Below are 25,952 nucleotides of genomic sequence, written 5' to 3'. Positions count from 1 at the left end.
TCTCTATTTGAAATGACATAATCTTATGTGTGTACGGAGATGCCTAAGCATTAGAAGTAATAAACACATTCATCAAGATTTCAAGATACAAGATCAGCAGTACAAAAATCAATAAACAGGCCTAAAACACAGGTACAGCTCCACTCAACAACAAAATATATATTCTTCTTTAGTACACATGGAACATCCCCCAGGCTAAATTGTTAGGAAATAAAACAAGTCTCATTAGATTTAAAAGAATAAAAATAATATAAAATATGTTATCTGACCACAATGAAATCAATAAGAAAAAGAAACTTGGAATCTTCAAAAATGTATGGAAATTTAAAAACAAATTCTTATATGACTATTATGTGCTAAATTGTGTCCCCAAAAGAGATATGTTGAAGTCCTGACAGTTCCTCAGAGTGTGACGTTATATAGAAATAGTGTTCTTGCAGACATAATTCATTAAGATGAGGAAATATTGGAAAAGTGTGGGCCCTTAATGCAATATGATTGGTGTCCTTATAGGAAGAGGAAAGCGATACAAAGAAGGAAGGATGCCAGGTGAATACACAGAGACACACAGGGATCTCACCACTGGCATGTGATGATGGAGGCAGAGATTGGAGTGATACACTCACAGACTACAAATGCCTACAGTTGCCAGCATCTGTTAAAAGCTAGGAGAGAAGCATTGAACTTATGGTCCTTCTGAACCCTCCAGAAGGAACCAACGTTGCTGGTACCTTGATTTCAGACTTCTGGCCTTAAGAATTGTGAGAAAATAAATTTCTGTTGTTTTAAGCCATCTGGTTTGTGGTATATTTTGTTACAGCAGTCCTAGAATATGAATACAATAATAAATGTATCAAAGAATAAATTAAAAGGGAAATGTGAAAATCCTTTGAGATGTATGAAAATAAAGACACAATATATCAAAGCTCATGGGATGCAGTTAAACAGTATTTAGAGGAAAATTTAGAGCTATGAACGTCTATATTAAGAAAGAAGAAATAATTCAAATGAATAACCTAATCTGCCTTAAAACACTAGAAAAGGAGGAGCTAACTAAAACTAAAGCAAACAGAAGGAAGCAAATAAAAATTACAAAAGAAATAAATGCAATTTGGACAAGAAAAACATTAGAAAAAAATCAATGATACCAAAAGCTGGTTATTTGAAAAGATCAACAAAACTGGTAAACTTTTAAGCTAGACTGACCAAGAAAAGACAGAGAGGGAGAGGGAGAAAAAGAAAGAAGATTCAACTTAATAAAGAACAGAAATGAAAAAGGGAACTTTACTACCAATCTTACAGAAATAAAAAGGAACATAAAGAACTACAATGAACAACTGTATGCCAATAAAGTAGACAACTTAGTTGAAAATGGACACATTTCTAGAAAGATATGAGTGACTAAATATAACATAAGAAGAAATAGTCAATGTGAATAGATGTATAACAAGTAAAAAGACTGCATTAGTAGTCAAAGGGAAAATAATAACCACAAAGAAACATCTATACCCACATGACTTCACTGGTAAATTCTATCAAACATTTGAAGATGAATTAATAGAAATTCTTCATAAACTCTTTCAAAAAACAGTAGAGGAGGGAATACTTACCAGCTAATTCCATGAGACCAGTGTTACTCTGACACCAAAATAAGACAAATACCACAAAAAAAGAAAAGTATAGAGCAGTACAATTTATGAATACAGGCACTAATGTCCTCAACAAAATACTATCAAGCCAAATCCAGCAATATATAGAACAACTATACACCATTATTACTTGATATCTATTACAGGAATGCAAGGTTGGTTTAACATCTAAATATCAATTAATCTAATGCACCTTAATAATAGAATAAATAACAAAAACTGCTTGATAATCTCAATAGATGCAGATAAAGCATATGACAAAATCCCACGAAAATTAGAAGGAAACTTCCTCAACCTGATAAAGTTCATCTATAAAATACCCATATCTAATATAATACTTAATGTTGAAAGACTAGATGCTTTCCCCCTAAACTCAGAAACAAGAAAAGGATGTCTTCTCTTGTCACTGATATTCAGCATAAGCCAAACCAATGATTAAATAAAAAGAAAGAAATGGGCAAGGCGCCATGGCTCACGTCTGTAATCCTAGCACTTTGGGAGGCCAAGGAAGGTGGATCATTAGATCAGGAGTTCAAGACCAGCCTGGTTAAGATGGTGAAACCCCATCTCTACTAAAAATACAAAAATTAGCCAGGCGTGGTGGCAGGTGCCTGTAATCCCAGCTACTCGGGAGGCTGAGGCAGGAGAATCGCTTGAACCCAGGGGAAGGAGGGGACAGTGAGCCAAGATTGTGCCACTGCACTCCAAGCCTGGGTGACTGAGTGAGACTCTGTCTCCAAAAAAAAAAAAAAAAAAAAAAAAACAGAAAAGAAAAGAAAGAAATGACAGATTCCAAATACAATTGATTGTACAACTATCTCTATTTGAAGACCAAATGCCCTTGTGTGCATATGGAGAAACCTAAGCAATCCGCCAAAAAATTATTAGAAGAAATTAGTTAATTAAGGTGTCAAGATATACAATCGGTAGTACAAAAATCAATTATTTCTAGATACTTACAATAAACAATGTGGAAATAAAATTAACAAAATTTCATTTACAATATTATCAAAACAATAAAATCCTTAGTAATAAATTTAACAACAGAAGTACAAAATGTGGGCTTGAAAACTAGAAAACATTGTTGAAAAATACTAAAGAACAATAATTAAATGGAAAAGCATCCCATATTCACAGACTTGATATTGTGAAGATGGCAATACTTCCAAAATTGATTTACAGATTCAACATTATCTGCATCAGAATCCTAGCTAGCTTGTCTGTAGAAATTGACAAGGTGATTCTAAAATTCACATGGAATTGCTAGAGACCCAGAATAGTGAAAACAGTATCGGAAAAGAAGAGATGAAGGAGGGATCAGAAACAGAAAAGCAGTTACTGTTATTCTAGATATTTGTAACTCTAGATAATACGAGTTGCTACAGACTGAATGTTTCTTTCCCCTAAAATTAATACGTTAAATCCTAATGCCCAACGTGTTAGTATTTGGAGGTGGGACTTTAGGAAAGTGATTATGTCATGAGGGTAGAGCCCCCATGAATGGGATTAATTCCTACATAAAAGAAACCTCAGAGAGCTCCCTCCCTCCTCCCATCAGGTGAGGTGGCAGCTATAAGATGGCCCTCTAGGAACCCCAAAACAGGCCCTCCCTCAAACTGAGACACTCAAACTGCCAGTAGCTTGATTCTGGAACACTCATACCCCAGAAATGTGAGAAGTAACCATTTATAAGCTACCCAGTCTATGGTATTTTGTTATAATAGCCTGAAGGGACTAAGGCACAAATATAATCTATAAAGAAAGAACACATTGATTTCTATGCCTGGTGTAGGGAAATTTGATTGGAAAAGGGTAAAGTGGTGGCAGACTTTTTTATACCTTTACCATGACTCTGGTAATAGTTGCATTTGTCAAAACTTAAAATTAGTGTAATTATACCTCAACAAAGTTGCTTTAACAATCTTCTTTTGTGTCTTGGCCAGAAAGAAAATATTGATCAACTATAAAATTTTAATTTAATAGTTATATTCTGTTTACAACAATACAAAGAAGTCTATAGGAACAAAAAAAAAAAAAAAACACAAAAACAAGCAAATATCCAAAGTATTTAGAAATTAGAAAATTACTTTGAAATAACCTCTACATCAACAAGAAAACAAAAGCAGAAATAAATAATCTAAAATCTAAGGAAAAATACTTCATCAAAACTTGCAAGTTATAGTTCAGTCAACACCCAGATTATAATACACATAATATGATTGTTTCATTACTATTCGATCAGAGAAACAAGGAAAAAACCCAAAAGTATAATGAGAGCATAAAAATAAAAGCTAAAATTCATGAAAGAACAGACAGTAAATAAATGAAAAATTTTATAAAAGTTAGTTTTATTAAAAAGGAGTAATTAAAAATTCCCATGCAAGTCAGATTATGTAAGAAAGGAAGAAATAAAAATATAAAACACTAAAAATTAGATATAAATACAAATTTAGTAATGTCAATTAAATTTTAAGTGAAAATAATCTGTGCATATATTTTTATGAAGTTTTAAATCTCAAGGCAAAAGGTAATTTTGTAGTATAATACATTGCCCAAGAGATGGAATAAAGTGGCAAAAACAAAACAAATCCCCAAACCATAAAAGACACTGAAAGTTTGTTAAAGATTTTTCATTTAAAAAGGTGACAGGCTGGAAACGATGGCTCATGCCTGTAATGCCAGAACTTTGGGAGGCTGGGGTGGGAGGATCACTTGAGCCCTGGAGTTCTAGACCAGCACTGGCAACACAGCAAGACTCTGTCTCTACAAATAATAAAACAATGTAGCCAGACACGATGGTGTTTGCCTATGGTCCCAGCTATTCAAGTACTTGAAAGACTGAGGTAGGAATACCACTTGAGCCTGGGAGGTCGAGGCTGCAGTGAGCTGTGGTTGTGCCACTGTACTCCAGCCTCAAGGACAGAGCAAAACCCAGTCTCAAAAAAGTAAATTAAATTAAATTTAAATTTAAAAGGTGACTAGATAGTTTCACAAATGAATACTTCCCCAAATGGTTAAATGAACCTTCCCAAAATGGTTAACATCAGTTATTTAAAGTTTTCCAGATCAGAAAGAAAGATCAATAGTTTATAGCAAATTACAGCATACAAAAAAGACAACTATACATCAAAATTAATAGATTACATGCAAATATGCTAAAAAAGAAAAGTTTTATTTCCTTAGCATATTAAAGAACTAATTCCATGGAAAAGTAGAGTTCAAGAAATTAAGGAGTGGCACAAAATTAGAAAATTTAAAAACGTATTCATCAAATAAGAAATCAGTAACACCAAGAAATTAGAGGAAAACCTATCCATGGAACATGGATACCGATAAACCTTATACATGATAAACATGATTTATCAAGATACATCAAATACTACCTTAAAAATTAAAACTCTAAACTCATGTCTATTAAAGTCATGCACATATTAATGTGCTTGCTTTCTTCACAATAATCTAATGTTGTGTTGTAAATTCTAGCTATGCAGTCAGACCAGAAAGCAAAATACATACAAACATCAGAAAAGTAGAACAAATTTTATTCATTTGTAGATGACATTACTATATGCCTTAAAAAGCCAAGAGACTAAAATAAAACTTTTCAGCTGATAAAGAGTATATAATGAAATGGCTAGATACTAAACAAAGTTTTAAGATTCTGGTAATAAGAGAACAATAATAATAAACTCTAGATAGAACTAAAAACAAATCTTGAAGATGCTGTCTACTACCTAAAAACTGGCATAAGTGGGAGAAGATTTAAAGATTTAAATTAGATTTAAAACTAATTTGAAGATTTAAAGATTTAAATTAGATTTAAAACTAATTTAAAGATTTAAGTGGGAGAAGATTTAAACATTGTAAACGGGAGAAGATTTAAACGTTGTAAGGCAAGACCACGCTGGGTGAGATCCTTATTTAGACAGCTTTTCTTCTAAGGGCATACATAAATACAGCCCAAAAGAAAGTCAGGGCCCAGTGAGAAGGGAGAGACCGGGCATGTCAGAACACACACAAGGTGAGGAGGGAAATCCTAGAAAGCAGAGAGAACCACAGAAGCAGAAGTCCCCAAATTTGAATTCATATTCCTTTCAAATCCTTGACAGAGGGCATACAAGGCCAAAACAAAAACAGAACCACCCAACTAAAGCTTAAAGGAATGATCCATGAGAAATGTAACTGGCCACTAGGATAAAAGTTAATTACCTTCAGAGAAAGACAACAGCATCCAGAAAGATAACGGAGCTTGTTATCCATAATGTAGCATACAAATATTAAAAAAAATTACTAGCCATGTAAAGAAACTGAAAAATGTATTACATGGTCTAGAGTAAAATCAATCAACAAGACAAAACTCATAGAAAACCCAAATAGTGAATATTCAGACAACGATTTCTAAATAATGTACAGATACGCTAAAGAATCTTCAGGAAAATATATATTTACAAAAGATAGGTGAAGAGATGGGGAATTTCAGGAGAAACATAGCAGCTATAAAAATGAACCAAAAGGAAATCCTAGAACTTGATTATATATATATATATATATGCATATATATGCATATGTGTGTGGGTGTGTGTGTATGTGTGTGCGCATCTGTGTGTATTTTTAAAAAATCACTACATGAGGTTAACTACAGATTGGACAGAATATTAGGGAAAAAACAATGAGATTAGACAGATCACAACAAATTACACAAACCATTACCAGTGAAAAATCATACAGCCTTAATAACCTATAACAGTATAAAGGGGTCTAATGGAAGAGACTCTGACACTTCTGTTAGACCACTGGGGCAGAAAAAATATCTGAAGAAATATAATGCTTGAAACTTCTCCAAACTTCACTGAAATCAGCAGCCCACAGACCCAGAAACCTCAGAGGACACCAAAAAGAACGACTGTAAAAACAGTCGGGGTAAAAATCACAGTATACACAGGGCAGCAACAACTGCTGACTTCTCCGGAGGAAAAAAAAAAAAAAAACAGGCGGAGGCTAGAAGACCATTTACTGACTTTAGTGAAATGCTGAAAAAATAATCTGTCTACTAAGAATTCTAAGTCCATGAAAATAACTTTAAAAAGTGAAGCCACAATAAAGCCATTCTTACATTAAAAAAAAAAAAAAAATACACACACCTCAAACAACCTGCTGCCAACACACTGAGAGATGTCAGAGGAAGTTCTTTGGGCTCCAATGAAATGACAGAAGTTGGAAATTTGGACCTACATGAATGAATTAAAAGCAGAGAAAATGGTATACATGGGAAAATATAAAAAACTATTTTTCCTAGTCGGGCGCAGTGGCCCACGCCCGTAATCCCAGTACTTTGGGAGGCCGAGGCAGGCGGATCACGAGTTCAGGAGATCGAGACCATCCTGGCTAACACGGTGAAACCCCATCTCTACTAAAAATACAAGAAAAAGCCGGGCGTGGTGGCGGGCACCTATAGTCCCAGCTACTCGGGAGGCTGAGGCAGGAAAACGGTGTGAACCCGGGAGGCGGAGCTTGCAGTGAGCTGAGACTGTGCCACTGCACTCCAGCCTGGGCGATAGCAAGACTCTGTCTCAAAAAAAAAAAAAAAAAAAAAAAAAAACTATTTTTCCTAAATTCTTTTCTTGTTTTTTTGAGATGAAGTCTTGCTCTGTTGCCCAGACTGGAGAGCAGTGGCACGATCTTGGCTCACTGCTACCTCTACCTCCCAGGTTCAAGCAATTTTCCTGCCTCAGCCTCCTGAGTAGCTGGGATAACAGGCATGCACCACCATACCTGGCTAACTTTTGTATTTTATTAGAGATGGTGTTTCATCATGTTGGCAAGGCTGGTCTTGAACTCCTGGCCTCAAGTGATCAGCCTGGCTTGGCATCCCAAAGTGCTGGGATTGCAGGTGTGAGCCACCATGCCTAGCCCATTTCTTTTAAATACTGGCACCCTAGGTGGGGTGTATAACATATGTAGCAATAATATCTACATATACAACAATAGCAGAAAAGACAAAAAGAGGTATAAATTGAATTATTTTTAAGTTTTTTACATTGAATAAAATTGAAAAAATATTAATTCAAAGCAGACTAATAAAAATGCATACTGTAAACTCAAGAACAACCACTTGAAAATTTAAAAAGGGTATAACAAGAAAAACCAAAAGCAAATATAGAATGAAATATCACTCCCCCAACACAAACAGCTCCAAATAGAAAATGGATAATTAGACAACTTATAAATGCAAAAAGACTAAACAGTACATTAAAAAGCAGTGATTGCAAGTCTCAACTATTGCTGTTAACAAGGCACACTTTCAATGCAAAGACAGATGTTGAGACAGTAAAGAATTATGAAAGAATATGATATGTCAACAGTAAACATGAGAAAGCTTGTGTGGCTATTTTAGACACAGAAAATTTTAAGAAGCATCAGCAGAAAAAAAGAATTTATTTCATACTGATGAGAGGGTAAATTACCGAGAAGCCATAATAAATCTAAATGTGTAAGCACCAAATAAGTTTCAAAACATATGAAGCAAAAATAACGTATCTATGTAATTCATAATTTTAAATATATTGGAAACTGTATTTCCAGTTAGAAATCAGAAAAATTACATTCACAAGTGAAGAAATCTGTAAAATAATCCATATAATTTTATCAAGAAAGCTATAGGAAGGATGTAAACAAACTGTACAATTTTATTCATGACTACAGAATCATGCCATGTTCTTAGAAGAGACAACACACTTTCATTTTAAAGTGAGTAAATAAGTGTCATAAAACTGCAATTAAAATGTCAACGTAGATATTTCTGACTGAAAAATAAAGTCTGAAGGAGAATATTCTTTTTATTTTTAAATATTAATGTTGAAAAAAGCAAAGGGTCATAAGCTCTATAATTTACGTTGAAATGGCACACTCCCCACTCCCCAAAAAGCAGCAAAGAAAACATGGTAAACTGTTGCCAATTCTTGAATCTAGGTATGACTGTACATTTGATTATTTCTACTTTAATGTAAGTTTGAAATTTTTCTTAAAACATTTTTTACGGCCGGGCGCGGTGGCTCAAGCCTGTAATCCCAGCACTTTGGGAGGTCGAGACGGGCGGATCACGAGGTCAGGAGATCAAGACCATCCTGGCTAACACGGTGAAACCCCGTCTCTACTAAAAAAAAAAGTACAAAAAACTAGCCTGGCGAGGTGGCGGGTGCCTGTAGTCCCAGCTACTCGGGAGGCTGAGGCAGGAGAATGGCGTGAACCCGGGAGGCGGAGCTTGCAGTGAGCTGAGATCCGGCCACTGCACTCCAGCCTGGGCGACAGAGCAAGACTCTGTCTCAAAAAAACAAACAAACAAAAAAAAAAAAAAAAACATTTTTTACAAAGTGACAATTTCCATGAATTGAAAGTAAAGATTATTTGAGCAGGTATGTATGATACATCTCAACATATTTATAGAATCAAAGCTGTATGACTGTAGTGGAGGATTAGATAATTAGTAATAAATGGTTTACAGGGTCTAAAGAATTATCCAAGTTTATGAGAAAATGTAATAAATTCAATTCAGAAAAAAACTGATTATTCATTAATGGTATCCATTCATTCCATCAGAAATAAAGTTATGTTCATAAAAATATCATCTCTAGAAGAATTAAGATCTAAATATAAAAATTAAATCTATAAAAATACGTAAAGAAAACTTTAATTATTTGTTACTATGAGACTTGATTTCTTTAAAAGATCAAAAATTTGTCCTCCTGAAACTAAATTTGTTTTTAAAAGAAAATCTGAACACGTTTTATGAAAATCACATAAAGAAATATCTGTAATATATAACAGAAAATTTTAATATCCTTAACAAAAATATACTAAAACTGATACATAAAAAATAAACAATTCAACAAAAAATAAGCAAATTTATGAATAAATACACAGAGGTAAGAATAGTAAGTAATAAACAAACTTAAAAACATCTTCAATATAGTGAGTGGTCAGAGAATGGCATATTTACTGAGAAGAGGTTTTCACCTTTATCTTAAGGTGTGTGAATTTCTACAGCCTTTTCTGAGAATTTAATATATGTATAAATTGATGGCAATATATGTTCCAGGCATACATTGTTTTATTACATTTTGCCTGATTGTGCTTCACAAATACGGTGTTTTTGGTTTTTTTTTTTTTACAAATTGGAAAGTTTTGTGGCAACCTTGTGCACAGCAGTATCAGCGCCATTTTTCCAACAGCAAGTGCTTACTTTGATTCTCTGTGTTACATTTTGGTAATTTTTCAAAATATTTCAAATATTCCATTACTTTATTGTATCAGTCATGGTGATCTATGACCAGTGATCTTTGATGTTACCATTGCAATTATTTGTGGGTGCCATGAATCACACCCACATACAATGGTGAACTTAATTGATAAATGTTGCGTGTACTCAGACTGCTCCACCAACTGGCTGCTCCCCCAACTCCCTCCCTGTCCTTGAACATCCTTGTTCCCTAAAAGCCATGATATTGAAATTAGGCCAATTAATAACTCTACAATGACCTCCAACTGTTCAAGTGAAAAAAAGTCATATGTCTTTCACTTTAAATCAAAAGCTGGAAGTGACTAAACTTAGGAAGGCATATCTAAAGCTGAGATAGGCTGAAAGCAAGGACTCCTGGGCCAAACAGCCAAGTTGTGAATGCAAAGAAAAAATTCTTCACGGAAATTAAAAGTGCTACTCCAGTGAACCCACGAGAACTTAAGTGTTCTTGATGATATGAAGAAAGTTTTAGTAATGTGGATAGAAGATCAAACATTCCCTTAAGCCAAAAGCTAATCCAAAGCAAGGTCTTAACTCTGTCTAATTCTATGACGCCTGAGAGATGTGAAAAGGCTGCAGAAGGAAATCCTGAAAGTAGCAGAGATCGGTTTGAGAGGTTTAAAGCAAGGTAACAAGTGCAAGCTGAAGCAGCAAATGCTGATGTAAAAGTTGCAGCAGGTTATTCAGAAGATCTAGCTAAGATAATGGATGAAGGTGGCTCAACCAAATAATGGATTTTCAGTATAGACAAAACATCTATTAGAGGCCTCTAGGACTTTGATACCTAGAGAGAAGAAGTCAATGTCTAGCTCCAAAGCTTCAAAGGATGAGCTGACTCCTGTCAGGGGCGAATGTAGTTGGTGATATCAGGGTAAAGCCAATGATCATTTACCATTTCAAAAATTTTAGGCTCCTTAAGAATTACGCTAAGTGGATTCTGTCTGTGCTCTATAAATGGAAAAAAAGCCTCAATGACAGCACGTGTTCAGAGCACGATATACTGAATATTTTAAGCCTACTATCAAAACCTACTGCTCATAAAGAAAGGTTAGTTTCAAAATGTTACTGCTCACTGAAAATGAACCAAGTCACTCAAGAGCTCTGATGGACATGCACAAGATTAATGTGTTTCCAAGCCTGTTCATACAACATGTATTCTGTAGCTAATGGATCAAGGTGTAATTCTGTCTTTCAAGTCCTATTATCTAAGAAATACGTCTTGCAAGAACATAGCTGTTATAGATAGTGATTCCTCTAATGAATGTGGGAAAGGTGAATTGAAAACCTTTTGGAAAAGATTCACCATTCTAGATGCCATTGAGAGCATTCATGATTCATAGGAGGTAGGCAAAGCTTCAAGACTTCAGTGGAGGAAGAAACTGCAGATGTGGTAGGTAGAAACTAGTGGAGCCCGAAAATGATGACTGATGCAATCATCATCAAACTTGAATGGATGAGGTGCTTCTTATGGATGAGCCAGGAAAGTTTCTTGAGATGAAATCTACTTCTGGTGAACATGCTGTGAACATTGTTGAATTGACAGCAAAGGATTTAGAATATTCCACAAACTTGGTTGACAAAGCAGGAGCAGGGTTTGAGAAGACCGACTCTAATGTTGAAGGAAGTTCTACTCCAGGTGAAATGCTATCAAACAGCATCATAAGCTGCAGAGAATTTTTCTGTGAAAGGAAGAGTCCATTGATGTGACAAACTTCACTCATGTCATATTTTAGGAAACTGCCACCTCCAAGTTGGGCACAGTGGCTCTTGCCTGTAATCCCAGTTACTCAGGAGGCTGAGGTGGGAGGACTGCTTGAGGCCAGGAGTTTGAGACCAGCCTGGGCAACACAGCACTACCCTATCTCTAAAATAAGAAATGAAAAATATTAGCTGTGCATGGTGGTGTGTGTCTGTAGTCCCAGCTACTCAGGAGGCTGAGATGGGAGGATCCCTGGTGCCCAGGAGTTTGAGGCTGCAGTGAGCTATGATCATGCCACTTCACATTGACAGGCTGAACAAGACCCATCTTTAAAAAAGAAGAAAATAAATTGCCACATGCATCCCTACCGTCCTATGATTTACAACCACCCCCAGGTCAGAACCCACCAATGTTTAGGCAAGACCCTCCACCAGTAAAAAGATTATGATTTGCTGAAGTCTTAGATGATCATTAGCATTTTTAAGCAATAAAGCATTTTTAAATTAAGGTATGCATTTTTTAGGCATAATGTTATTGCATACTTAGTAGACTATGTGGTATAAATACAACTTTTACATGCGCTGGGAAACCAAAAAATTTGTGTGACTTGCTTTATTATGAAATTTATTTTACGATACATCTGAGTTATGTCTTAACATACTGTATGCACACATGCACACACACACACCCCTACCTTCGAAGAATCACAGAAAAATGCATAAGGTGACATTACATCAAATAGATAGTTGATACTGGAATGCAGAAAAATAGAATATTATTCTTTTTTTATACCTCTACATTATTTGAATTATTAAAACAAACATGCATTGCCTTTCAATGTGTGTTTCAATACATGTTTGTTTTAATTGCTTTTCAAGTTATGTGTCAAAAATTATTTAAACATGTACCACTAACACATATGTACATGAGTGCCAAAAGTGATGGTATTTTCAAGTAAATATTTAAATTTCCTGTTTTATAATAATTATTGTAATCATTCTGCTGAAAAGATTATATTCAAGAAACTAGATACTACTTACATGATTCTTATTTACAACTCCAAAACACAAAAAAAGAAAGTGCATGGATTTCAGGAAACCAAGGGATATTTCATGAAGGCTCTATTTCCCTGATCTTCTGATTGCCATAAAAAAATACTGAACAAACACCTGTTTCTACAGGTCTTGGAACAAGGACTACACACCACCTGTTGGAGACATAAAGACTGTAGACTACACATCTCATCTGGGCTGAAGGAAAAGAAAGACATGCTAGAACACCCTAACTGATGTTTAGGGGCTTTTCCCGGACACCAACACTCTGCATGGTCCTGGAAGAGGCCCTGGCAATGTCTTCAAACTTGTCATATGTGAAAACAAGATATCTTTGCATTGTTTTTCTTAAATAAGGTTCCCTAAATTGTATCAGCTTCAAGCTCTACAAAATCTGGATCTGTCCAGTTTGAAGGTAAGTTGAATCACAAATAACTGCTGCTTATCCAAAGGCATCAATATCATTATACAAATGGCATTTATTCTTGAAGAGGCAAACTTTATTAGGTATCTACAGTCATTTGTAAAACCAACATTTTGTATTTGATGTACCTGAGTGAACAGTGAATTGTTTCTAAGAACTTTAAAACAGTTTGTCCCAAAGAACAAAATGTAGGATCAGTACTTAATGAACCACAGAGGAGATATACAGAACACCTGAAAAAAAGTATAAATCCAAATTCAGCAAGACTGGCATAGAAGCAGTAAGTAAGTGCTCACCAGCCGAGGGATAAAGATGTCCTCATTTAAGATGAAGTTGGTCAGACATGCAAACACGAAGCCACAGCAATAAAAGCTAGTGTCACCACTACAAACTGTCAAGGGGAGATGGCAAGTTAGCCAATGAACTTTAGATCTACTATACAGATGGGTGAACAGGTTCATAATGAACATACCTGACCTATTTCTGAATCTACTAGGCAAGACACACCCCTCCTCAAAACAAAAGGGCATCAGACTAATTTAGCCTGATTCCATTAGGATATCTAATTTATCTAATCCTCCTTGTGGTAATTCCATGTTCACCAAATAAACTTTTTATCGCTACTTGGCTTTCTACCCCATGGGATGCCAATATTCTGACCCTTGTGACTGCCTAATACAATTACAGATCAATAAAAGGGAGTCCAGTTTCTATATCAATCACATCAGCTTGCTTAATAGGACTGGATTCTGAAAATGGAATCCATTTTCATTTGCTCTTGAGTTTCTGAGGCCAATGGCCACACCCTGAATGGTGATCAATGCAAGAAGGGACCTCTTGGGGAAACATCAGGCCAGCCTTCCCTTTGAAAAGTGCCAATTCCTGTGTGACTAGTGTAACTTCCAATCTGTACTTTAATTATCCTCACTGGACATTGTCAGCAATCTTGTCAGACAATAAAATGTCTAAAGTAAATATAAACAAGATGTACATAAAATGAAAAACACGCAAGTTTTTTACATTCTTTCTTTCAAATATAAACTTATGCCACATTACATTTCTTAAGTATCAACTTATTCCAGATAATACTTCCTGGGCTTCTAAGCTTTTGAAAATTATTTTTTACCTATGTGATTGATTATTAAGGTTTAGCGATCCGGTCTGGTACATCTCTTCCAACTGTTTCCTGTTTCCAAAGTATAAAGCAAGGTCTGTGGCAATGATGGCTTTGCGGATGATCTCAAGCACCTGCTCGTATTCACTGGAGCTCAGAGTGGAGAAGATATTGTGCCCTTCCAACTATGGAAAAAATACAAATAAAAACCACCAATAACAAGCACAAGCTCTAATCTTATGACATTTTCTGTTCTTTGAAACAATATAATCAGTCAACGGCATTTGGCACACTCAAGAAAGGTTTTGGGGAAACAAAAGAATAGTTAGAAATGACTAATGAAAATTGCATTTTGGTTTCTCTTTAAGCTACAGAAACAATGAAACTACCACTTAAATAAACTATTGTAACTACAATAACATTATTTACTACCATAAAACCTCAGTGATTTAAATATATCTAGTTCTTGGCTATTTCTAATAGTTAAAAAACTTGAAAATGTAAAATATTTAAGTTAAAGACTTTTCCTCTTAAGCAAATTAAAAACTTTAGTAATTTTCGTATTATACTAGAACCTTAATGGCCTTAAAAAGGCATCTATATCCTTGTCCACTTCAGGTTGTAACATATCAAAACATGCTTAATGGGTAGTAATATATTTCTCTGTATCCTAGAAGAAAATGTCCTATAACCTCAATAAAATGTTTATTCAAACACATTAAAAATTCTAAGGGCAAGAATACCTTTCCCTACAACACAAATCACTGAAGGTGATTCTAGAATCATCTTCTATTCTCAAGGGAGGTGGAAATGGCAGATCATCACCCTAAACAAGACCAGAACATTGGTAATCTGGATTCTATTCACTCAGAATATCCTTCGTGTATTAATCTTTTAAAAACTTTATAATAATTTCGATTCATCAATTATTTTGATATTTTTCATTATTAGTCAATATAGTGCTATTCTAAGTTGATTTTCAAGTAATTTCACTTTTTAACATACATTTATTGAGTTAAAATACAGTAAAAACTTACAATGATTGAAGTATATTTCTTTACAAAATTAGACATCTCACTAAAATACTGTCTCTTCATATTCTTAAATGAAACTGTACATGCACCATTTGTTTTCAATTATCAGAATAGCCCCATATTATTTGCTGTTAAAGTCTCAGAAGTATTTGAATTACTGTATGACAAATGCAGCAAGTGGACTCAGGTCTAGTTATTTATTTTCCTGACAATAACAGTAGTAAGGCCTTACATTTGTAGAAAGTTCTACAGCTTACAAAAGCAGTTTCAAATACATGACTTCACTTTCAAATTATAAAACTTATATTAGTTCAGAGTTCCCACATGAATTATGCATGAGATGCTATGAGATGAGCCGTTTGAGCACAGGCTGGTTAATGACTGATGGGGACAACGGGAGGGGACTCGAGCTTTGGGCTGGTGGCTGAATTCAGTTATCATCCAACCTCAACTCTCTTCAATTTTGTTGTAGAAAGTTATAAGAAGGAAATATTTACTCTGATTCATGCTGTGGTATCTGCTTTCCTTTGATGTGACCACAACTCAAGTGAAGCAGGTAGCCTCTGCTTCAACACTGAATGCCTGTGACCTCTATTTCCCAATTCATGAACATGTTTCAGCATGTCTGGCTGGTGCTCATGCATGCATCTGCTTTCAGGAGGTCATGTGAAGGGAATCACAGCTGCTACAATTTTATGTTTTGTATTTGTATGCTTTACTCTCTTTATCACCAATAATTATCACCCTAACTTGTTAAATTAGAGTATATAAAATATTCTAGTCTGCTGTTGACATTTAAAAATAAATATCTCTAAATCTGGCCTAGGCTCTACAAATTCTGTAGGGGGACAAAAGAGTTATAAGCTCACTGCAATTCAACACACTGAGTATGTCATCTGTCAGCTCACGTTTTTATCAGAGTCCCAAAAGTATCGACTGGCCCAAAATAAATTAAGATTTATTTTAAAGAATTTATATATTCTACTGACTACTTCAGTCATTACTCTTCAGTATGAAAGGAAACGAGGCGAAAAAGCTCCATAGAGGGCTTTTATAATGAAAAGGTCTAACTCATTTACTGTCCCCTTCAATAATTTACAAGAGTAAAGGGAATGAATGAATTATCAAAAAATAAATGTCTCCCCTTTCTTTCTTTGAGACCGAGTCTCACTCTGTCGCCAGGCTGGAGTGGATCTCTGCTCATCACAACCTCTGTTTCCCAGGTTCAAGCGATTCTCCTGCCTCAGCCTCCCAAGTAGCTGGGATTACAAGCATGTACCACCCCATCTGGCTAATTTTTTTTTTGTATTTTTAGTAGAGATGGGGTTTCACTATGTTGGCCAGGATGCTCTTGATCTCCTGACCTCTTGATCCACCTGCCTCGGCCTCCCAAGTTCTGGGATTACAGGCATGAGCCACTGATCCCCGCCATGTCTCCCTTTAAGAGAATCTAGCATTTTGCTGCTACTCAAACTAAAGAAAATATGGAAGGGAGATACAAGCAAGGAAGCATAGCAGATAAACAGTATCTTCTTTAAACCTCCAACCTCACATTCGTTAACACATAATAAATCCTTATAATGCATTATAATACTTTTATACACCAATTGATAATTTTACTCTAGTTACGTAGTTTGAAGTCTACGTTAATTCAAGCTAGTTGATTCCATTTTGCATCAATCAAGCAGGAAATAGTAGACTTTTTATACCTAGGAATGTTTCTAAAACTTTACGTGGGTGAACAGCATGTAATTCTTAACTCTATGGAAGCCCACAGGTAGGCTCTGGTTGTATGTCAACGCTGGGGCTGAGATCTGGTATCAGAGAATGGAAACAATGTTGAAATTGGTGCTGATGCTGAAAGATGACCCAGGGACTGCCTTGAATAGATGATGGTCAATACTCCTTCCAGCCCTTAATCATGAGGATCCTAAAGGCTCTTAGTATTCTGTCCACTGCTAGAGGATTAGGGAACCACTACTTTTGGGAAAAAATGTCAATGATGCAACTAAATGCATCAAACATTCATGATGGCAATGCCTTTAACATATCTATAATACTGATTTTGAAATTTAATTACCTCGTACATCAAACCACATATTAGAAGCATTACAGTACTGTAATTAAGAGCTCAGATTTTGGGGCCAAATAATTCTAGTTTTTAATGTCATTCTGCCATTGATTAGTGATGTGACAAATAGAATACTTAACCTCTTTGATGCATATTATTCTCATCTGTAAAATGAAAATAAATAATAATACCTATCTCACTTAAATAAACTGTATTAAAATATGTACAAAATATTTAAGTTTCTGGTGCACTGTAAGTACCCAATACATGATAAAATGATTACTATTATAATAGTGATGATTGATGATGATGATGATGATAAAATCTACCACTAAAAGTTCCACAGTCAGAGTTAAAGGAAAGAGAGATGAAGAAACAAACAAATATATGCCTAAAAATGAATTTGATAGCCAAATACCTTTTCTATTCAGAACACAGCTGTAGAAAAGGACAGATTTAAACTAGCCACTGTGTCATATATTTTAGATTACCAGTACAGGTAGTGTTGAATATAAGTACGATAATTTAAGTATAATTGTTATACACAACAGCAAATTGTACCTAGTGTAGACAAATTGGAAGAACTCTCTAGCTGAGTCACAGAAATAGTGCTGCTATAAAGAGTAGTAAGAAGCTACGGGATCCCAAAATGTTGGTATAAATAGATAATTTTCTGAAATATGACCACATTTTAAAAGCAACAGATAATTTAAGATTCGTGGAATATTAAGGAAATGTTCTTAATAATGAGAATAATCATTCCTAATTGGTCTGTTTTCTAAAATTTTGACTATTTTCAAAGTCAAAATGGGGTATTCAAAGAAGGCAAAAGAAAGAAAAAAAGTATAGTTTCAATGTTCAAAATAATCAATATCTCATGAGTAAACAGAATAAATTGATTTAATATTCCAGCAATAATGGTTCAATCACCATGACTAATTGTAAGCTAGTAAGTTTTAGGCAAGAAAACAAAGCCCACCTACGTTCTTGGATGTAACTGTCCACACAAAACAGTCTCCTCACATGAAGGCATTCTGCTTGCCTGCTTCCCCTGCTCAGCATCTCAGCTCTCTGCCCCACCGGACACAGCTACTCACTTTCCTTACATAAAGCTTCAGTTTCAGTCTCTGAGTGCTGGCTCTGCCCACTCTGCATCTTCCCCTCCCCATGCTCTACACCTTCACACTTCCACTCGTGCCCATATCAACAGCCCCAGAGGTGGGCCTGTGAGTCCAGAGGTAAAGAAGGGGCAGTGACTCTCCTCATCAGCTTCTAATTCAGAAGAGGTGGGAAGCTGAACTCACAAACAGAAAATTTCAATACAATGTTGAAAACAAACAAACACAAACCACTAAGACGTATGCATGCTTGAGGGGCTCAGGCGCTCAAAAGGGGGCAGTGCTGTACCCCAGTGATGTGGGGATGTAGTCAAAGAATTTTACTGGATGAGGTCATGCCTGAGTTGGGGACCACAGAAAGGGTGTGGGGTAATTACACGTAGAGGGAACCCGGCCAATGGCACAGAGTTAAGATACAGTCTGAAACTACAGAAGCAGAGCAGATACTGTCGTCCTGGAACAGACAGGGGCCACTCATAAAAGACTTGTATATCAACTGAGAAAACAGGAAATTATTCCAGAGGCCCCAGACAGCCACTAATGACTTGTAAACAGGAGAAAAACATATTCAGACATACACTTGGAGGATGGATTTGAGACACAAACACTCGGGGAAACAGTGATGGATAAGGGGGAAAAGTGGAAAAACAGACAAAATACAAGGAAGGCTGAAACTGGGATGTCAAGTAGAGACGGTGCTTGCCACTTGGGCGCTGTAGTGGTCAGAGGGGCCAGATTATTATTTACTAGAGACTCAAGTGAGTTTCCTCTCTGCTAAATGTCCACCATGACCTCTACACAGCAACGGGCCCCAAACACCACGGAAACAATCCTGATGGCCAGCATTAAGACACAATGGGAAGCTCAGGGATGCAGATTGACCTTCTCTGCAGATCTCTTGTATTTACCCTTACTTCATGACTTAATCTCTTCCCACTGCCCACTCAACATGGGATTATCTACTGCATCCCTATCACTGCAACCAAGGTCAAGGCAAGCTGTGAGCAAATACACACTTCCTGCTTTTCTCTCTACCATGAGTAACGTGTGTGTGTATGTGCAAGTCAGTGTGTGTGTGTGTGGGGGGGGAGAGGGACAGAGAGGGAGGGAGAGAGAGAGAGACAGAGCGATTGAAGGATAGCTTTTCAAATCTATTGTAATATTCTCCTTGCTTGCTGTTGTCACTGTGTTAGCTAGCAGTACTCTCCTGAATGCCCTGCTTATCCAGTAGACACCACTGGCAGCCATACTGAAAGCTGGCACTCAGGTTGGCAAAACTACAATAAGCAGCCACATACGCAACACACACCTGTGAAGATGCCTGGTGGGGAACTATTTCCGACCATCATACACAAAATTGCTTATGTGGTATCCGTCTGTGTGACCAGAAGATGGGCAGTGCCATGCTCACAATCATCTGTGTGGCAATGCAGATCAGAGAGCAATGGGAAAAGTCTTTCGTGGATAACCAGAAGTATCACAGGTATTCATATCATGAAACTATATATTGTTCTATTTGAATGACTGGAAGTTGGAATTTTTAACTGTTACCCAAGGATAGCATCTTAATTAGTCAAGCTTGTAGGTGTCTTTTGATGAAACATAAAATCAGCAGCACTTGGTGGTAACAGGATGGAGGGATGGGAAGATAAGGCTAAAGAAAGGAAAAATGGTGACTCTAAGGTCATCAGCCTGCATTCCTGGGTCAATAAGGTTGCCACCACAGAGATATAAAATACAAAAGGCAACTAAATAAGTGTAACACCAAGCACAATTTGGGCCATACGGAATACAGGGTTCAGGTGCTTGGGCAGAAGTCCTACTGAGCACTAGGCAGAATCACATGGGTCTGAGAGTCCTCAGGATACCACTGTCAGTTAGAGTCACGGGTGTGCCAGGTGGTGGGCCAATGAGAAGAACAACATGAGGGCTGAAGTCAGGGGACTCAGGCCTTCCTCATCCTAGACTGTGAGTTCCAGAGGACAGGGATTTGTGGTTGTTCTATTTATCACTATATCCCTAGTGCCTAAAACATGTGTTGGCAAATAGAAGGTGCTCAATAAATCTGTTATTAAATTGAATTTCAGGGACAAGTTAGATGAATCTGAAAAAAACACTCAGAGAAGTATCATGAGGATTACTGCAAAATCAGCCAAGAGTACAGAAATTTTCAGAAGAGGAAGACACTCTTTCCTGAATATTCCTGCCCATGTAGATTGGGCTGTCTGTTTATGGCTCCAATATCATTTCTCTCTGGGCCTAGCTCAAATTGAAGGGATTTGGTCAATCGAATATATAAATTTGTTTTCAAACTGGTAGTGCCTTTCATCTTAATTCGCAGCAATCCCGAGTTCTTATTCCCAGCTTCTGTTTTTGCGGTGTATCTAGTACCTTCTCTTCTCTAACTAGGAGAACAAATTTGCCGTTATTATTACTTCACCAGTGACTGAAATTCCAGCTCTAGTATCTGAATCTATTCTCCCACACCTTTTTGAATGCCAACAGCTTACCTGTCTGAACTTAACTTACTGCCATGAGTTCCTGTTAGTAGTTCTCATCTTTTTTAGGAACACTGCCTTAAGTAATCTGCAATCCCTACATCTCTGAGGGTTTGACAAACTGGAGGCAAACCACCCTAAACATCCATTTTTTGATGGCGGCAACTGGGCCAAGTCTTCCTAGGACTTAGGTGGACCTGGAGCCTCCCTATCCCACCCACCTTGATGTGACTGTTATATTACAAGGTTTATTTTTTATTCTACTCAGTGGCAATAAACTTCGCAATTCTGGCCTCCTTCAAAACGAATCCTATTGTATTTAATGCAGGCTTTCTAAAGAAACTCTATACTGGCTATTGAAATTTAGCTGTGACTGAACTGGTAGCAATGTTGCGCTGTCAAATGCATGAATTCATTTAGGACATGGGATGCTAATTCAGTGACTCCTAATTATTTCTAAGTGAAGTCACCCTGATGTTGTTTCTGGCGTTTATTCATCTTAGACAAATAGTCTCCATTGATGAGTGAGGTCAAAGTAGACATCAGCTGTCATGAAGTTTTACAGTGTTCATCGATTTACAGAAAGCATGTTTTACATATATGTATACATATATGTACACATACACATATACACATGCCTTTTATCCTGCTTACATGTCTATGTATCCTTGTTTTATGCATGGACATATCTATGTAAACATATGTCATTTAAAAAGGAAAGAGCTGGTGTCAAGCAAATGATAGGAATGATGACTACACGTTGCTTTCAGGAGTCAACTGGCCCATGAGCAAGTTCAACATCAGCTGCCTACTGGGGACGGCTTGAAAATGACTAAAATAGCTCCATATCTGAAATACTCTTCACTTCTACCCAGCAGGTAATTCGAAGAGCACCCAGAATCGAGTAAGGTGACCACTGACCTTCGTGGGACTGAGGACATGAGGCCTGGAAAGTCAGTTTTGCTGGGTTTTAGAAAGGACTGAGCATGCAGCACTACCAATCACATGGACAGTTAAGTCAAACGAGGAGGCACTAAGAGAAGCTTTTGGGAAACTGAGGGGAGAAAACAAAATCCTGGCATTGAGAGGAGGCCTGGCCTATTCAACAGAGAAAAACTGCACCAAGTGGCAAAAGCTTTTCTGCTTCGCAACTTGCCTATGGCCAGTTACTGGCAGAGTCACTGTTGGCATTTTGCTATGACATCTTCAAAACTCAAAATCCTTTCCCTTAGACTCACGATTGGAAGACGTAACAAGGATTTCTCTTCCTACTTAGAGGTGCTGACAGTGAGGGGAAAATATACGGCCCACTATACTTAAGCTGAACACAGATTATATTGTTATAAATTGTTTGTGATAGGAATCAAATCATTATGATGTAATGGCTACCTTGGTAAGGTGAGTTTGAGAAAAATCATTTAAGAAAGAAGGAGCGCATATATCCCATGTTGAAGTGGTATCTGTGATTGTCTACATCAATTACCAAGAACATCTTAAAGGTAATAAAATAAACAAAACACACAATGTAAAAAAAAAGCTACAATGCACTTAAAACCTTATATTTACCTAACTTTTAAGATTTACTGTTCAATATGTTCTGGTTCAAGAATATGATAATCTATAGAATTAATTGATTTATATTACATAAAATAAGTAATGCTTTAGGGTTACATGTACTTATTGATATAATATTTAAAAAACAAATGTGAGTGCAAAATACATGTATTCAAATTCTTTGTAAAGGATTCTTTATGCAAAAAACACTATTATTTCATGATAACTATAAATATAAGGTTCTACAATAAAATATAGCTGTTGCTTTTAAGGGAGCCATAATGATCTTCCTTTTCCACCTATGACGTACCACTGTCTCCCAGACAGCCCTTGAGACTAAGCGGGAGACGGTGTGCGGTGACTCACCTGGAGGATGGACACGGTCTGGGAGAAGTGGTGCTGTTCCATGGTGGAAGTGGAGTAGAGAGCTGCTAGAGGGTGGTCGAACTTCTGCAGGTAGGTGTTACTAAAGCCCCTGTGGTCTAGGTCATGACACAGACACGCAATCAGCAGTCCTTTGCGCTTTAAAAAACAACATGATGCAGAGATGTTCAAAACACAGAAACACACATGAGCAGACTTACCGCTTACACTCATGTCACATTACTTTCTGGCATTAACATAGCACAAACATGGCACTCTGGCATAAAGAATCCTACACAAATATAGCAAATCCTTAGGAATCTTTGAAATTCCGGATAATCTAACTCATTTGTACCCCTTTCTTTGTTTCTCTGCTTATGAACGATAGTCAAATTATTTTTGAGTTTCTCTCTCAAAGGTGCAGGAGGCATCAACTTAAAGGTATAAAGCAAATGTTCCAAAAAATTACAGATAAAGCAAATCTGCACAAGGAAAGAAAGGCCAGTTTCAGCAAAATCTATTCGATGTTATCTAACAATACTATCGCTATTATAAACAATAAATATAACAGGTAAATCATATCGCATGTAAAAATGGCAAATATATAGAAAAAGAAGGCAGAGCAGACTAACGGAAATTAAAGAAAGCCAGGCTGAGTAAAAAATAAACTAGGCAGGCACGCCTCATAAAAAGGCCAGGTGTGAGCAGAGACCTGAAAGAGGGGAAGGAGAGAGGCAAGTGCAGTGTGGGAGAGGAGCACACAGGGCAGGGGAGCAGTGACAACATAAACTTGGAGGTGAGTGTACCCTGAGACTTGGAGGATCAGGAAGGTGGCCGGTGGGGTCAAGGGCAGGGGAGGCACTCAACATAAAAGGCTTATATTCTCAGTGATCGGGGGAACTATTAACAGAGGGTTTTTTAGCAGAGCAGTGTTATCATTTTGGTTCTATGTTTACAAGATTATTCTGGCAACTGTGTTGAAAACAGACTCCAGAAGGATGAGAGATCAGTGAGGAGGTTTCTAAAGTAATTGAGGTAAAACAGAATAGAGCTTTAGACCAGGATAACAACAATGAAAGCTTCTAAGGGGTGATTAAAGTCTGGATGCGTTTTGCAGGCAGAACCAACAGGATTTTTTGACTGTCAGACTGTGAAAAGAAAGGAGGTGATATATGTTTTGGTCTTAGAAGCTGTAATGATTAGCATCAACTGATATGAGAGAAGTACAGGTGGAATGGGTTTGAGGAGAGAGGTCAGGAGTTCACATGTAGACTGAGGCGAGGAGTCTACTTGACAGTCAAGAGGAGATTTGACAGGCGGAGATTTTGTTTTGACAGGTAGCAGCTACTGAAGCCTGAAGGCCTGGAGATAGGCCTTTGCTAGAGAAAGTGCCCATGTGGCATTTAAGGTCACATGATTGGCTGAGCTCACCAAGGTTGTAGTTTGAGGTCGGAGGAGGGTCAAGGTCTAAGCTCTCAAGTACTCCCAATTCTAAAACAAATCATCCAGCGGGCAATTAAATACTTGATAAAAATGGAAGGGAAGAAAGAATCAGAACTCTATAGGTTAAATCCTATTATAACCAATTTCATATGACAGTTTCTATTCTCTCCTGAAGGGATTCTGAGTGGAATTTAGGTTATGCCCAACACTGCTTGAAAAGACTGAAGTGTTTAAAGTATATGAAGAGACTCAATGTGTTAATAACAATCACAATCAGAATTTTATTTTGAAAGACAAATTATACCTGTAAAGGGGGAACAGACTGCATAGTCTAAGTCTGAGGAAAGAGAAGGATTAAGAAAACAACAACAACAACAACAAAACAAAAACAAACAAACAAAAAACCCCAAGGAAGGAACAGCTGGTGCAATAGCAGGAAAACCAAGAGTGCCGAATGTCCCGGGGTTCAAGTGAAGACACTGAGGGCTGACCCTCGGATCTCGCCGGGTGCAGGTCACTGGTGACCTGGGCATTTTCTGGGGTGTTAAATTCAGAAGCTTGATCAGAGTTGTTTTCAGAAAGAATGCGAGGAGAGGATTTTGAAAGAGCCAGTAGGGTAACACTTGCATGGGGTTTACTGCAATGAAGAGCGAAATAACAGGGAGGGAGCTGAGGAGAGCGGCAGATGACAGCATATTCTAAGATGGAAGTAAAAACTGCAGGCGTACATGCAGACGGCAGTGATCCAGAAAAGAGGGGTGAGAGCGTAATGGAGGAGAGAGAAGAGAGGGAAGCACTGGTAGGCAGTGCTCTCAAAGAGGTGGTGGCGACAGATATGGCAAAGCAGAAGGGCCAGCTCTGGAGAGGATTGTGAAGGTTTAAGAGAAGTGTGCAAGGCAGAGCCTGCTGAGGGCAGATGCGGACAGATGGGGGTGCTGGGATGGGAGTCGGCAGAAGTTCTCACAGGCGCATTTTTAGCGATATGCCTGCTTCTTTATCCTGATAATGCAGGACTGGTTTTTCCTGCAACGTAATTGGAAGGGAAATCTCACCAGCAACCCCTAACCCCACGAGGTATCATGTTAACAATCATACTTGCCTGGCATTCTTAAGATAACTGAATTAATTATGTTGTTAATATCATTTTGTTTTGGGGTGGTTTCCATGTTTTATGCTGCTGTGTCATCATGATGTACCTGATAAGAAATCTCAAGAGTTTTACAATCTTGCACAATACGTAAAAGTTATCATCTTTCCAGTTTTTAAACTCACTTTTAAAATTGATGTGACCTTCAGTAGTTTTATTAAAGGTGTGCCAGAATCATACATCTGAAAATAATGTATAAAGAATCACCCTTCTTAAGCATTTCCCTTTAAGAACATCAAACGATAACTTCTAATAGTTCTCTTAGAGGTTACATTTCTTCTTTATAAAATGTTTTAAATATTTACATATGTCATTTGGGGATTATTTTTCAGCCAAAACGATCTGATGTTTTGGGAAAATATAATTCCAGAAATGAATTAGGAACTTAAATGAGTCAACATGTATCAACAAAGTTTTTCTCACTTACCGTTAAATTTTCAACTTTTTGAATATAAATTGCAATGCAATTTGAAAGTATAATTTCTATAGT

The 25,952-nt window shown here is 36.9% G+C and overlaps 1 protein-coding gene across 2 annotated transcripts in view; it reads right to left on the bottom strand.

Moving 5' to 3' along the window:
• The window catches only part of PDE10A (phosphodiesterase 10A), a 347,007-nt gene that overhangs the window by 35,563 nt on the left and 285,492 nt on the right, over positions 1-25,952 (bottom strand). For both annotated transcript variants that reach the window (XM_033234261.1, XM_033234262.1), the window contains exons 17-18: positions 22,876-23,031; positions 14,247-14,419 (exon numbers count right to left, since the gene is read on the bottom strand). In XM_033234261.1, the coding sequence (XP_033090152.1) occupies positions 14,247-14,419; positions 22,876-23,031 (329 nt within the window). The remainder of the gene's footprint in view (positions 1-14,246; positions 14,420-22,875; positions 23,032-25,952) is intronic.

Source organism: Trachypithecus francoisi, unplaced genomic scaffold (assembly GCF_009764315.1).
Source record: "Trachypithecus francoisi isolate TF-2019V2 unplaced genomic scaffold, Tfra_2.0 Lachesis_group15, whole genome shotgun sequence".
NCBI classification, from domain to species: Eukaryota; Metazoa; Chordata; class Mammalia; order Primates; family Cercopithecidae; genus Trachypithecus; species Trachypithecus francoisi.
The sequence above is the reverse complement of the archived record's forward strand: the minus strand, read 5'-3'. Positions and strand labels throughout refer to the sequence as shown.